At 40.4% G+C, this 15,637-nt stretch overlaps 1 protein-coding gene across 3 annotated transcripts in view; it reads right to left on the bottom strand.

The window, feature by feature from the left end:
* LOC124719092 (F-box/LRR-repeat protein 7-like) overlaps positions 1-15,637 on the bottom strand; it is a 117,627-nt gene that overhangs the window by 23,347 nt on the left and 78,643 nt on the right. For 2 of the 3 annotated variants that reach the window (XM_047244783.1, XM_047244782.1), the window contains exons 5-7: positions 14,567-14,752; positions 6,476-6,655; positions 2,118-2,357 (exon numbers count right to left, since the gene is read on the bottom strand). In XM_047244783.1, the coding sequence (XP_047100739.1) occupies positions 2,118-2,357; positions 6,476-6,655; positions 14,567-14,752 (606 nt within the window). The remainder of the gene's footprint in view (positions 1-2,117; positions 2,358-6,475; positions 6,656-14,566; positions 14,753-15,637) is intronic. The other variant, XM_047244784.1, reaches the window with a different exon arrangement.

The following is a 15,637-nucleotide window of genomic DNA, read 5'->3' on the forward strand; positions in this document are numbered from 1 at the left end:
ATTGAAAGTAGACTGCAAGAGGAGCAGTACGGTTTCAGACCGGGAAGATCAACAACGGACCTCATATTTGCGGTAAGGCAACTGCAGGAAAGGCACTATGAGTACGGGAAGGACTTAATCATGGCCTTTTTAGATATTGAGAAGGCGTATGACAGTATCTGTAGGGACAAGCTCTGGGATGTGCTGAACGCAAAAGGGATAGATGAAGAGATAACACGAAAAGTCAGAAAAATGTATGAGGGAAGTGAGAGTTGTGTGAAAGTGGGGAGGGAACGTACTGCATGGTTCAAGCTGGAAAATGGGCTGCGACAGGGAAGTGCACTTTCGCCTTTATTGTTTATTATTGGTATGGATGAAATCCTACAGCAAGTATCAGATGCAATTGGGGATCATAAAATGAAAGCAGTGCTTTTTGCCGATGACGTGATGTTATGGGGAAATTGCGAGAAGGAGGTGCAAGAGCAGTTAGATGTATGGGAGGCAACGGCAGCACAATATGGAATGCATTTCTCTGCAAAGACAAGTGAAATAATTGTCACAACAAGGAAGAAGAATAGGCCAAATGTGGATGTAACTTGTGGAGGGGAAAAACTACAAGTGGTAGAGAACTTCAAGTACCTGGGAAGCATGATTGAAAGTAAGGGGGGAAACGCAATGGAAATAAATGAAAGGTGCAGAAAAGCAGGGCAGTTCTACAAATGCATTAGGGAGCTTATTTGGAGCAAGGAGGTGCCACAGAAATCCAAGGGAATTATATACCGAACCTACTTTGTCCCCATATTGGCATACGGAAGTGAGACATGGGTAATGCACAAAAGCGACAAAAGTAGAATACAGGCTAGTGAAATGAAGTTCCAGAGGAGCAGGTTGAGTGTAACAAGACGAGACAGATTGCGAAATGTGTATGTGAGGGAAAGACTAAAGGAGGAACCAGTACAGGACAGGATAGAAAAATCAAGACTGCAGTGGTATGGACACACGAAGAGAATGGATGAGGGAAGAATTCCAAAGAGGATGTTTGATCTGCAACTGGAGGGGAAGAGGCCCAGAGGAAGACCAAGAGAGAGATGGGTGAAGGGAGTGAAGGAATGTGTGACGAGAAGAGGAGAGAACTGGACGAAGGTGGAAGAGGGGGAATGGTGGAAAGACAGAACACGATGGAGAGGCTTGTGTTCCCGACAGACCCAGCCAGTGGCTGGAAACTGTCCAAGATGATGATGATGATTAAACCTACTCCTGCATTACCCCTATTTGATTTTGTGTTTATAACCCTGTATTCACCTGACCAGAAGTCTTGTTCCTCCTGCCACCGAACTTCACTAATTCCCACTATATCTAACTTTAACCTATCTATTTCCCTTTTTAAATTTTTTAACCTACCTGCCCGATTAAGGGATCTGACATTCCACGCTCCGATCCATAGAACGCCAGTTTTCTTTCTCCTGATGACGACGTCCTCTTGAGTAGTCCCCGCCCGGAGATCCGAATGGGGGACTATTTTACCTTCGGAATATTTTACCCAAGAGGATGCCCTCATCATTTAACCATACAGTAAAGCTGCATGCCCTCGGGAAAAATTACAGCTGTAGTTTCCCCTTGCTTTCAGCCGTTCGCAGTACCAGCACAGCAAGGCCGTTTTGGTTAGTGTTACAAGGCCAGATCAGTCAATCATCCAGACTGTGGCCCCTGCAACTACTGAAAAGGCTGCTGCCCCTCTTCAGGAACCACACGTTTGTCTGGCCTCTCAACAGATACCCCTCTGTTGTGGTTGCACCTATGGTACGGCTATCTGTATCGCTGAGGCATGCAAGCCTCCCCACCAACAGCAAGGTCCATGGTTCAGATTGCTATTAATGTGACAGTTGCGTTCCAGTCAGACCTGCTGGTGGGAGTGGACATGTGTGGATGAGGTGTGCTTCTCTCTCTCTCTCTCTCTCTCTCTATCTCGTCGAAAGCTATACTGTGTAACAGTCTTTCTGTTGTGCGTTTCTGCTTCTCGACAGGTCACCTTTGTCATGAGTAAGAATCTATCCTTTTCCTTATATTATTCGTATTCCAACCTGCAGTTTCCAAAGCTTGAACCTGCAAAGTAATTATGTAGACACAGATTTCCTTACCTGAGACTGACGAGATTCTCCGGAAACTTATCAAAAGGCACTCCAGTAACATCCGAATAATCGAATGTCAGACAGCGCAAACCTGACAATTTGAGGATGCTGCTCACACCTGGCTGCAACTCTGTAAAATACGTGGTACCGAAATACATGGTACCCATTCGCAACGTGTGAAGTCGCGGTAGCCCGACGAGGCAGGGGAATAGGCCTCCGCCGAGTCTGCTACAACCTGTCACATCTAGTCTGGAACAAACCACAAGTGCACTATCATTTACACGGGAACAAGTTGGCAGAAATAAATATGATGAATTTTACTCCTAGCTGTCACCTTTGAGACAGAGCATTTTTCATGTAAATCAAAATTATTGTACATCTTCAAGTAAAATTGTTCCAAAATTAAACTTGTCTAAGGTGAGGGTGATGACAAATACACCTACAAAGTGGCATGACTGTCATAAAGGAAAAGTCACAAAAACAACACCTTACACAAGATCTGAAGCAAAGATTTGCAACATTAATGACGATACCCTACTCCTTGAGATAGCCTGAACATCAGGCTTTATAATCAGTAAGCCATTGTTAACACAATGGAAAAGAGCAAAATGCTACATTAGCCACTATCTCACAATGAGAAACTTCAGGGTTATGCATTGAGAAGAAAAAATTTCCTTTATTTCTTTAACAAAAACACACTTTTTGCCTAGAGAAAATACACTATCCCTTGGGTGAAAGTACATTTTTTCCATGTTAAGTGACAATATACTTTTCCATTGAGCTATAAAATTTATCAGCCCTGGGAACTGTAAAGGCTTTTATGCTCCAGTGCAGAGAAACCAACATTGTAATATTTCCTTACGTAAAGAATGTAGGTAGAGGTTTCGCTAAGACTTTTGCACGATTGCACTGAAATGCCGATTCTCTGCATATACAAATGTTTACCGCATTTACCCGATTATAAGATGAGGCTTTTCCCAAACTCATCATTCCTAAACTGCAGGATCATTTCATCTCGTATTCACAGTCAACATTTTCACATTGTTTTGTAGAGCATATAGAGGTCATAATACATTTAGAGATGAAGCTTTGACTCTGAGGTCACATCCAGGTCAATTCTGAAGAATTTGGAAGGGCAGGGAAAGGGTGGAGGGAGGGATGACAGATGCCTTCTCAGGTCCCACCAAAACCTTTGAAATTGCAATGTATTCTGAATAAACAGGCAAATAATTTTGACAGCAAAGATATAAATTTCACAGCTGTACTGTCAGGATAATGTTTAAAAACAGTGGTACCACAAAAAACTGGGTTAGAAGCAAAATAGGTAGAAAAGAAAAGTCCAAATATTAATGAAAACCATATCTTTTCCTTTATTTTAACTCCTTATCATAAAACCCTGAGTTACCTCGGTTTTATTATTCTGACAGATACTAAAAATCCATAGTGTACTTGGGCAGCTTATAAATAGACCTGTGAAAAAGTAGAACTCCATTTATACCTGTTTCAGCACTGATAGTTAAGTGTTCAGTCACTATAGAGCATCTGGTACTGCGTTTGCACCTGGCTGTCGTGGTTTGTTTGAGGTGGTTGACACTCGGTACCATCTTTACTGTGTGCAGCTTTAGATGCTTGACAATTAAACACGTGCATTCCAGCCTTTCTCCTGTATTGTTGTTTAGGTTTACTACAGTGATCCTAAGTCTGACATTGAATTTAAGCATGTTGTTGTTGTTGTTGTTGTTGTGGTCTTCAGCCCTGAGACTGGTTTGATGCAGCTCTCCATGCTACTCTATCCTGTGCAAGCTTCTTCATCTCCCAGTACCTACTGCAGCCTACATCCTTCTGAATCTGGTTAGTGTATTCATCTCTTGGTCTCCCTCTATGATTTTTACCCTCCACACTGCCCTCCAATGCTAAATTGGTGATCCCTTGATGCCTCAGAACATGTCCTACCAACCGGTCCCTTCTTCTAGTCAAGTTGTGCCACAAACTCCTCTTCTCCCCAATCCTATTCAGTACCACCTCATTGGTTATGTGATCTACCCATCTAATCTTCAGCATTCTTCTGTAGCACCACATTTCAAAAGCTTCTATTCTCTTCTTGTCTAAACTATTTATCGTCCATGTTTCACTTCCATACATGGCCAACACTTAAATCAATACTTGACGTTAACAAATTCCTCTTCTTCAGAAACACTTTCCATGCCATTGCCAGTCTACATTTTACATCCTCTCTACTTTGACCATCTTCAGTTATTTTGCTCCCCAAACAGCAAAACTCCTTTACTACTTTAAGTGTCTCATTTCCTAATCTAATTCCCTCAGCATCACCCGACTACATTCCATTAGCCTCATTTTGCTTTTGTTGGTGTTCATCTTAGATCCTCCTTTCAAGACACTGTCCATTCCGTTCAACTGCTCCTCCAAGTCCTTTGCTGCCTCTGACAGAATTACAATGCCATTGGCGAACCTCAAAGTTTTTATTTCTTCTCCATAGATTTTAATACCTACTCCAAACTTTTCTTTTGTTTCTTTTACTGCTTGTTCAATATACAGATTGAATAACATCGGAGGAGGCTACAACCCTGTCTCACTCCCTTCCCAACCACTGCTTCCCTTTCATACCCCTCGACTCTTATAACAGCCATCTGCTTTCTGTACAAATTGTAATTAGCCTTTCGCTCCCTGTATTTTACCCCTGCCACCTGCTGAATTTGAAAGAGAGTATTCCAGTCAACATTGTCAAAACCTTTCTCTAAGTCTACAAATGCTAGAAACGTAGGTTTGCCTTACCTTAATATTTCTTCTAAGATAAGTCGTAGGGTCAGTATTGCCTCATATGTTCCAACATTTCTACGGAATCCAAACTGATCTTCCCCAAGGTCCGCTTCTACCAGTTTTTCCATTCGTCTGTAAAGAATTCACGTTAGTATTTTGCAGCCGTGACTTATTAACGTGATAGTTCGGTAATTTTCACATCTGTGAACACCTGCTTTCTTTGGGATTGGAATTATTATATTCTTCTTCAAGTCTGAGGGTATTTCGCCTGTCTCATACATCTTGCTCACCAGATGGTAGAGTTTTGTCAGGACTGGCTCTCCCAAGGCTGTCGGTAGTTCTAATGGAATGTTGTCTACTCCCAGGGCCTTGTTTCGACTCAGGTCTTTCAGTGCTCTGTCAAACTCTTCACGCAGTATCGTATCTCCCATTTCATCTTCATCTACATTCTATTCTATTTCTATAACATTGTCCTCAAGAACATCACCCCTGTATAAACCCTCTATATACTCCTTCCACCTTTCTGATTTCCCTTCTTTCCTTAGAACTGGGTTTCCATCTGAGCTCTTGATATTCATACAAGTGGTTCTCTTTTCTCCAAAGATCTTTAATTTTCCTGTAATCAGTATCTATCTTACTCCTCTTGAGATAAGCCTCTACATCCTTACATTTGTCCTCTAGCCATCCCTGCTTAGCCATTTTGCACTTCCTGTCAATCTCATTTTTGAGACGTTTGTATTCATTCTTCCCTGCTTCATTTACTGCACCTTAGAAATTGAAGAAGAATGTGGCATTATTTCATTCGAGACCGAAAGTGATGACAGTTTGCCAGTCGAGCGACAAGTACTTGCCGGTGGTACGAGATAAATACGTCCACTGTGCTCTGGCCAGCTTCTACGAGATTTCTGTTCACAGGAAACTGTTGTGAAATCCACACTTAGAATTGACAGCTGCACAGAAACCTAAAAATGACTCCAAGTTTCAGATATATCAATCGAAGTCTAGTGCACGAGTATGCTCAGGATTTTACTATTGGTGATTTTCAAAATTTTGTAACTTATAATTTTGAGCTCTAAAACCCATCTTTATATTTCAGTATGTAATGTCTTTCGGTATATAATGTTTTTCATTAATAAAAAATATCATTTTTGGAACATAATTTGAAAAAAAAAAAAAAAAATATTAAGGGGTTAATTCTCCTTGTATTATCAAAATGTAGACAGTCAAAACTGGAATTTTAGGCAGATACATAATGTCAATAAAACAGTTTGTTACTCTGATTAGTCAGGGTATGTTAAAATAAATGTTTCTAAAGAAGCCTTTCGGATCGTCTTATACTTGGGTAAAAACAGTAGTAAACTTCATGCGTGTTTGACAATTGTTGCACTCTACCTCAGTGATATTGCAGTTTTAATGGCCAGCTGCATATTTTATTTAATGTCTTGACTTACAATTCTTTTTCAGCACAATTTCAGTCACAACATTTATGAGTAACTCACACGATTCTGTACTACTTCACCAGTTACGTTTTCATTATTCAGCAAAATGCTCTGCCTGCACTACACTGCAAAGCCAGCAACATTACTTACATTTCAAGATGTTCTAGATGGTCAATCTCCGAGAAGGCAGCAGGCGACAGCTTCGTAGCGTGAGTGACGGAGAGCTGCCGCAAACTGGGACATCCGTGGCTGATGGCAATTACTGTGTTATCTTCCACACCGTATCCGTGTGGTAGATCCAGCACTTTCAGTTGTGGCAGTCCTCCATTCCTTAAAAATACAATCGAGTACATAGTTTATGTTGTGTCACATTATTTTGTCTTTATAATGGGGGGAAAAAAATAAGAAACAGCAACCTGACACATTCTGCTTACAATGACAGAACACACCCTGCTCACCAATTTTGATAACTTCAGGACGCTGATCAGTTGCCACAGCAAAGTAACTCTCACGAAAGGATAGGGTCACAACACTACATTTTTTGGAAACATCCACGTCAAATGACCCGAGGCGCTATCTGATTTGCACCAAGTACAATTTTAGAACACTAAATAATAGGGAAATTGTAACTATATTAATTTTCCAGGTATCAAAATTCTAATTTAAATTTGTTTCAGATATGTTCGACTGATCACGGACAGTGGGGACACGCGGATATCGAGGTGATCATTATATAGTATGGGAAAATAAAACTGGCCATAACACGAGAGTAGGGCAACATTGGCAACCTCGATTTGAGCAATAGAGAACCACGGGTCAGAAATGCACCGTCGGGAAGCTCCTGCTACAGAACAGCAGCCGGTCAGCTGCGAGGATGTGCCTAGTTGTGTAATTTTGTCAGAATCGGTGCTACTGAAGTTGTTAGAATAAAAGTTAATTCAGGTTATCTCTACATGACAAAAAAACAAACATGTAGCCTATACATTTCAGTATTAACAACACTGAATCTTACAGTACCTCATGTCAACTATCTACATGCAGTCCTGTTTTCCAGTACCAATTAGTATCTTATTATTGACATTACAGTACTATTAGCATAATTGGATTTAACAGTCTACCATTAAACAGTAAACATAACAGAAAATTCGTGTGTCAGGTAACTAGCCGTGGATATGTATTTAAAGTTTTACCAAGTTTGACAGACCAGCTGATACTATCATCTGCAGCTAATTTAAGTAGTAACTGTGCTCTTTAGTGTAACAGGCAATTACGCTGCAGAAAGTTAGTTCAAGAGCACACACTTTTCCGTGCTCTCGTCACCGATCAGCTGTAGTTCCACAACGGTGCAGTTACGACCTACAGTTATTCAGAAAATGTTTGTCAATTCTGTGTCCTCTTCTGTGGTCTGAATCGATCAGTCAGGTTGTTCTTCTCTGTCTTTCATATGACCAAACAACTCAGTCATTTACGTCATACAACTGAGTCTGTGAAAATAAAAGTTTCTTAAAATGTATACAGCTGTGGTATGTGTCACGCCAAAGTTTCACCCGTTACCACAGATGTGCCTCGAGATAAAGGCCTCACTGACTGTGGCCGACTGGTACGAGACCTGTGTTCATATTATTTGTTTACTTTGATCCTCAGTCCAGATTCTGCTTTCTGTACGCTTTCTGTTTTTTATTGGGAACAAAGTGTTTTACACAGTTTGGATTCCGTAGAAATGTTGGAACACGTGAGGCAATACTGACCTTACGACTTATCTTAGAAGAAAGATTAAGAAAAGGCAAACCTACGTTTCTAACATTTGTAGACTTAGAGAAAGCTTTTGACAACGTTAACTGGAATACTCTCTTTCAAATTCTGAAGGTGGTAGGGTTAAAGTACAGGGAGCGAAAGGCTATTTACAATTTGTACAGAAACCAGATGGCAGTTATAAGAGTCGAAAGGCATGAAAGGGAAGCAGTGGTTGGGAAAGGAGTGAGACAGGGTTGTAGCCTCTCCCCGATGTTATTCAATCTGTATATTGAGCAAGCAGTAAAGGAAACAAAAGAAAAATTCGGAGTAGGTATTAAAATCCACGGAGAAGAAATAAAAACTTTGAGGTTCGCCGATGACATTGTAATTCTGTCAGAGACAGCAAAGGACTTGGAAGAGCAGTTGAACGGAATGGACAGTGTCTTGAAAGGGGGATATAAGATGAACATCAACAAAAGCAAAACGAGGATAATGGAATGTAGTCAAATTAAATCGGGTGATGCTGAGGGGATTAGATTAGGAAATGAGACACTTAAAGTAGTAAAGGAGTTTTGCTATTTAGGGAGTAAAATATCTGATGATGGTCGAAGTAGAGAGGATATAAAATGTAGACTGGCAATGGCAAGGAAATCGTTTCTGAAGAAGAGAAATTTGTTAACATCGAGTATAGATTTAAGTGTCAGGAAGTCATTTCTGAAAGTATTTGTATGGAGTGTAGCCATGTATGGAAGTGAAACATGGACGATAACCAGTTTGGACAGGAAGAGAATAGAAGCTTTCGAAATGTGGTGCTACAGAAGAATGCTGAAGATAAGGTGGGTAGATCACGTAACTAATGAAGAGGTATTGAATAGGATTGGGGAGAAGAGAAGTTTGTGTCACAACTTGACTAGAAGAAGGGATCGGTTGGTAGGACATGTTTTGAGGTATCAAGGGATCACAAATTTAGCATTGGAGGGCAGTGTGGAGGGTAAAAATCGTAGAGGGAGACCAAGAGATCAATACACTAAGCAGATTCGGAAGGATGTAGGTTGCAGTAGGTACTGGGAGATGAAGAAGCTTGTACAGGATAGAGTAGCATGGAGAGCTGCAGCAAACCAGTCTCAGGACTGAAGACCACAACAACAACAACATTGCTGTCTTCTAGGACTTGGAGAGGGGACTTAGTATACAAGTTTTTAATAATGAACCCGCACCTCTTGAGATGTAAAATAAGTTTGAAGATTAGAACACTTTTGAATCTACCACTTCCCAGCGCGCGCACCTATTGAGAAGAGTGTGCCGTTCTCACACGCTGTTGTAATTATGATATCACGTACTATTTTCCTCTGACTCCAACAATGGCTGCAAGTACGTTCACTGGTCAGTACGTTCACAACTACAGCGATCTGCGGTGTTTCACAGACCGGCCAAACTCTCTACTTTGAAGAGAATGTCCTTCACCACGTAGAATGGAACACTAAGACGAATATTCTAAACACTAACTGTATCATGTGCTCCTACAGCACGCGAGTCGGAGCTCATTACCTCCACTGTGTGCGTGTCTGCACACAGTGAAGTGGAAGATATGAAAGTGATCCAACCTTCAAACTTATTTTACATCGAAATGGTAAATCTGCAGACATGGGTTCCTTATCAGATTTGTTCTGCCAAGTCACCTGCACAACCCTTAGGAACCTGTAACAGGAATTGTGAAAATCTTTCTTTAAGCGTTTTTTGGAAACATGAATATGAAAAACAAAAATTGTTACACACACACACTCACTCCCTCTCTCTCTCTCTCTCTCTCTCTCTCTCTCTCTCTCTCTCTCTTTCTTTCTCTCTCTCTCTCTCTCGCTCTGTTGTGGTCTTCAGTCCAGAGACTGGTCTGATGCAGCTCTCAGGGCTACTCTATACTGTGCAAGCTTGTTCATCTCCCAGTATCTCCTGCAACCTACATCCTTCTGAATCTGCTTAGTGTATTCATCTCTTGGTCTCCCTCTACGATTTTTACCCTCCACACTGCCCTCCAATACTAAATTGGTGAACCCTTGATGCCTCAGAATATGCCCTACCAACAGATCCCTTATTCTAGTCAATTTGTGCCACAAATTTCTCTTCTCTCCAATTCTATTCAATACCTCCACATTTTCTACCCATCTAACCTTCAGCATTCTTCTGTAGCACCACATTTCAGAGGTTTCTATTCATTTCTTGTCTAAACTATTTATCGTCCATGTTTCACTTCCATACATGGCTACACTCCATACAAATACTTTCAGGAACGACTTCCTAACACTTAAATCTATACTTGATGTTAACAAATTTCCCTTCTTCAGAAATACTTTCCTTGCCATTGCCAGTCTACATTTTATATCCTCTCTACTTTGACCATCATCAGTTAATTTGATCCTAAAATAGCAAAACTCATTTACTACTTGAAGCATCTCATTTCCTAATCTAATTCCCCCAGCATCACACAATTTAATTCGACTACATTCCATTATCCTTGTTTTGCTTTTGTTGATGTTCATCTTATATCCTCCTTTCAAGACACTGTCCATTCCGTTCAGCTGCTCTTCCAGGTCCTTTCCTGTCTCTGACAGAATTACCAGAATTACAATGTCATCGGCAAACCTTAAAAGTTTTTATTTCTTCTCCATGGATTTTAATTCCTACTCCAAATTTTTCTTTTGTTTCCTTTACAGCTTGCTCAATATACAGATTGAATAACATCGGGAAGAGGCTACAACCCTGTCTCACTCCCTTACCAACCACTGCTTCCGTCTCATGCCCCTCGACTGTTATAATTGCCATTTGGTTTCTGTACAAATTGCAAATAGTCTTTCGCTCCTTGTATTTTACCCCTGCCACCTTCAGAATTTGAAACAGAGTATTCCACTCAACATTGTCAAAAGCTTTCTCTAAGTCCACAAATGCTAGAAACGTAGGTTTGCCTTTCCTTAATCTAGCTTCTAAGATAAGTTGTAAAGTCCAGCCTACACCATGTAGGCACATATCTCTCTCTCTCTCTCTCTCTCTCTCTCTCTCTCTCTCTCTCTCTCTCTCTCTGTGTGTGTGTGTGTGTGTGTGTGTGTGTGTGTGTGTGTGTGTGTCCTGTAACTTGCCAAAGGGTTTCTTCTGAAAAACTCTACACTTCTGCTATCTAGTGCAGTGAGAGGCTTCCTTTACTTCATAATATTTACATTAGAACTGCCAGATCTTTGGCTGGTTGATTTGAAGCCACCAAATTTGTGAGTAACCCTGACAGCTGAGAGACCTAACCCCTGCTGGCTCAGTACATGTTTTCAGTAACAAACAGCACACCATACTGTACATATGCAAGGGTAAGATGACCCCAATTTTAAGACGAGCCCCCTTTTATTTGACTGGCTTCTTAAGAAAAATTAATTTTTAACATATTCTTGACCAATCAAAATTACAAACTGTTTTATTGACAAAGTATTTGCCTAAAGAGTTAACATTATACCTGTTCTAAATTTATGCCATTTTAATTGAATTAACTGTGAGTTCTTCTGATGTGATGACCTCAGAATATGGCTGTTTTCATCCAAATATGTGTACGATTTTGCTTTTGTACAGGTGTGACAATTTTGCGGTGTCTCTCACTTCCAAACAGATAATCTGCTCACTGCTCTCTCATTAGCTACATAGAACCGACAGCTGACACATATCCTTTCACGCCCGTCATACATCACAGTGAACATCGATAACACTACAGCGGGAAACACACAACTACGCCACTGGCCCCTATGTAGACTAACTGTCTGCTGCAAAAGTTAATACTACTATTGTGTTTTTGTCCAGTTTTAAAGTCAATTCAGTTCTGAATACATATGCATTCAGGCAAACTGCAGTTTAAACATGGAAGATGTACAAAAAGAGACAGAGTATGTGGTACAGATTACCACGGTTGGCATATCTGGTATCTTATGTGACCTCAGTAAGGCATTTGATATGGTGAACCATACGCAGCTGCCCCTCAAATTAGCTTCTTATGGTGTTCATGAAAAATCTTTAAATTAGTTCAAGTCATATCTCAAAAATAGGAAACAGAGGGTAGTTATATAACATAAGGGCAAGAAAGCTTGCTCTAGTTGAAAGGAAATACATGCAGGTGTACCCCAAGGGTCCATACAAGGCCCATTACTATATAAATGACACACCAGGTAAGGTAACTTCAGATACGATTCTGTATGCAGATGACTCAACAGCAGTAGTCTGCTGTAAAAACACTGAAGAATTAGCACAGAAAACAAAACAGACTGATCATGTGGATTGCTTACTGAAGCAGTTAAATGGTTTTGTTTATGCAATGAGGGTTCTGCATAAAGTAACTGACTTAGCTGTTAGGAAAATTGTGTATCATACATATTTTATATCAGTTGGAAGGTATGGCATAATTTTTTGGGGAGTTGAAAAGGAAGCCACCTAAGAGTGTTCAAGCTACAGAAAAAAAATTATCAGAGCTATGACTGGAACAAACCTTTATTTGCAAGCCTTGACTTTCTGACAATTCCTTCCATGTTTATATATGAAACACTTCTCTGAGTTAAAAAACCCACATCTTTTTGAGGGAAATTCATTTACACATACTTATCAAACAAGACACAAACAAGATTACATGTTACATTGCCACAGACTAACATTATTTGAAAATACTGCATATTACATGGCTTTGAAGCTTAGCAAATAAAATCCATTCAAAGATGAAGGACTGTAAGCTAGAATCTACCTGTGCAAACATTGAAAATATTTAAAACGCCAACTGCTACTACAGTGTGGATGATTTTATAAACAGAGACAAGTATGAGATAATATATCTGTTTTGTTTTCCTGTTTTTTCTACATTACGTTCTATGTGTATGCTTATGTTCCCTTTTATTTGAGGTATATGTTCTTTTTAAATGTGTCGATACTTGTAAACTATCATGTGAACTATGTATCTAAATATGTAGATGTAAACACATATACTACATTTATGGAAGTATGTGGTCTTTGAGGTATGTCCATACTGAAAAATACTTTAAAAGAATGATTTCAAACCACTGTGAAAATTTTAAGAAAAAGGAAGAAATCTAACATGTAATTAACTTTTTGTGCTGTAATGTGCTTCTGGGAGCATCCATATGCGTTATTTTAATGTATCTTGTTTTAGGTGTCCTTAGGTAGGCACAGAATTATTCATTGATGAGTGACCAATATTTCAATCAAATGACTGTATATAACATGTCATGTGACAATAAAGATGTTGTGTTGGCTGAAGAGTCAACACCGTGTTACGAGTGGAGGCCGAAATGCATGCGTTTTAGCTCACGCAGGCTGGCGTAAGGAGGGAAGAACTATATTGGCGTGAGGTCTGGAACATGACAAGGAATTAGAATTCAGAAAGCGGACATAATTAGTTTGATACTTAACTTTAATCCATTAATGATGAACATCGCTCTTGACGGTACACGATTCACAATATTATCTGTTCAGATTATAGTAACTGAATATGGCACCTTGCTAGGTCATAGCAAATGACGTAGCTGAAGCAGGTCCGACGTATACTAACAGATCGCAGCCGATTTAAAGGCTACCACCTAGCAAGTGTGGTGTCTGGCGGTGACACCACAAAAGATTCTCTTCTGTTCTATTCCCCTCCCCACACTCATCCTAGTTCCCTGCCAAGCTGTTCCCCCACCGAGCCTCGTATAGTGCTGCTCAAGACTGTGAAACGTGCACTACAATATCTTCAGAGTGCAAGTCAGATGTAACAACAATGACAACCACAACCGATACATAAATAAAGTTCACAATCACAATCCGGTCCAATTCTTTAACTATTGCTCACCCCACGATCTGCTGACGTCCGTCAGTACTATCTCCTGACGAGTCTCGCCACTGAAATTTACAGTCGACCTAATACGATTTATTTTGTTAATTAGAAATCTAATTCTGGATTAATTTTCCTGTCTTCTCATCTGAATGTCACCATGTTCTAAAACTGATTAAAAGTTGGTAATGTTTTACCCATTGTTCTAATACACGAACAGCAACTGAATTTCTCACTTGCAATGCACTTGATAAATCCTTACAGTCTCTCATAATCAAATAAAATATTGATCTGGGGTCAGAATCGAGTAATGTTTTTTGAAGGACAACATTTCCGCTTTTGAATGTTACGTTTACTTAAAAATTAGTATTAATGTTTCTATCGGGAAACCTCGAGACTCTTTCGATGCAAATATCGTTTGCCCGGCCCTGCCCTTCTGAATTCTTCAAAATAAACCTGCACGTGACCTCAGTTAGCAAAGCTCCATCTGTAAATGTAGGATACCCTTATATACTCTATTAAACAATGTTAAAATGTTAATCTCAGCAGCCATAGTTTAATCTGCCAATATAACTCGATCTCATATTTTCTGAATGGCAAATTTGGAAAAAAAACCTCATCTTATAATCAGGTAAATACAGCAGTTACCTACTTGATGGGTCACTTACGTAAAAGCCAGAGCAGCTGTTCCGGGCGGTATTCGATCAGGGACGGACATCCTGAGTTCCTGCAAGTTCTTCAAGCTTCCGAGGGTAGTGAACGCCTCTCTGGCCGAGTCGCGGACTATGTCGTACTCGTAAAGTTCCAGACGTTCCAAGCTGTCGGCGTATACTGGCAGCAACGGTACGACGCGCCTGTGTAACAACAGAAATGGGGCTCGTGAAAATTATTCGTCTTCTGTCACATTTGAGGAGACCACACAAACGGCATACACTATATTCCGATTCCAAATTAATGGTTCTTATTCAGCATTTGTAACATTTCTGTGTTCGACTGTCATCATTACTATTACCACCACATTAATTTGCATCAAAAGTATACCTGTGAGGGACAGATTGTGTTGCTATACGTTAGACATCATGGTGAGTGTCAGGGCACGAAGGAAACATTCCACGTGGGAAAAATTATATATAAAAACAAAGATGAGGTGACTTACCGAACGAAAGCGCTGGCAGGTCGATAGACACACAAACAAACACAAACATACACACAAAATTCAAGCTTTCGCAACAAACTGTTGCCTCATCAGGAAAGAGGGAAGGAGAGGGGAAGACGAAAGGAAGTGGGTTTTAAGGGAGAGGGTAAGGAGTCATTCCAATCCCGGGAGCGGAAAGACTTACCTTAGGGGGAAAAAAGGACAGGTATACACTCGCACACACGCACATATCCATCCACACATACAGACACAAGCAGACATATACAGAGGCAAAGAGTTTGGGCAGAGATGTCAGTCGAGGCAGAAGTGCAGAGGCAAAGATGTTGTTGAATGACAGGTGAGGTATGAGTGGCGGCAACTTGAAATTAGCGGAGATTGAGGCCTGGTGGATAACGGGAAGAGAGGATATATTGAAGAGCAAGTTCCCATCTCCGGAGTTCGGATAGGTTGGTGTTAGTGGGAAGTATCCAGATAACCCGGACGGTGTAACACTGTGCCAAGATGTGCTGGCCGTGCACCAAGGCATGTTTAGCCACAGGGTGATCCTCATTACCAACAAACACTGTCTGCCTGTGTCCATTCA

Source organism: Schistocerca piceifrons, chromosome 10, assembly GCF_021461385.2.
Source record: "Schistocerca piceifrons isolate TAMUIC-IGC-003096 chromosome 10, iqSchPice1.1, whole genome shotgun sequence".
NCBI classification, from domain to species: Eukaryota; Metazoa; Arthropoda; class Insecta; order Orthoptera; family Acrididae; genus Schistocerca; species Schistocerca piceifrons.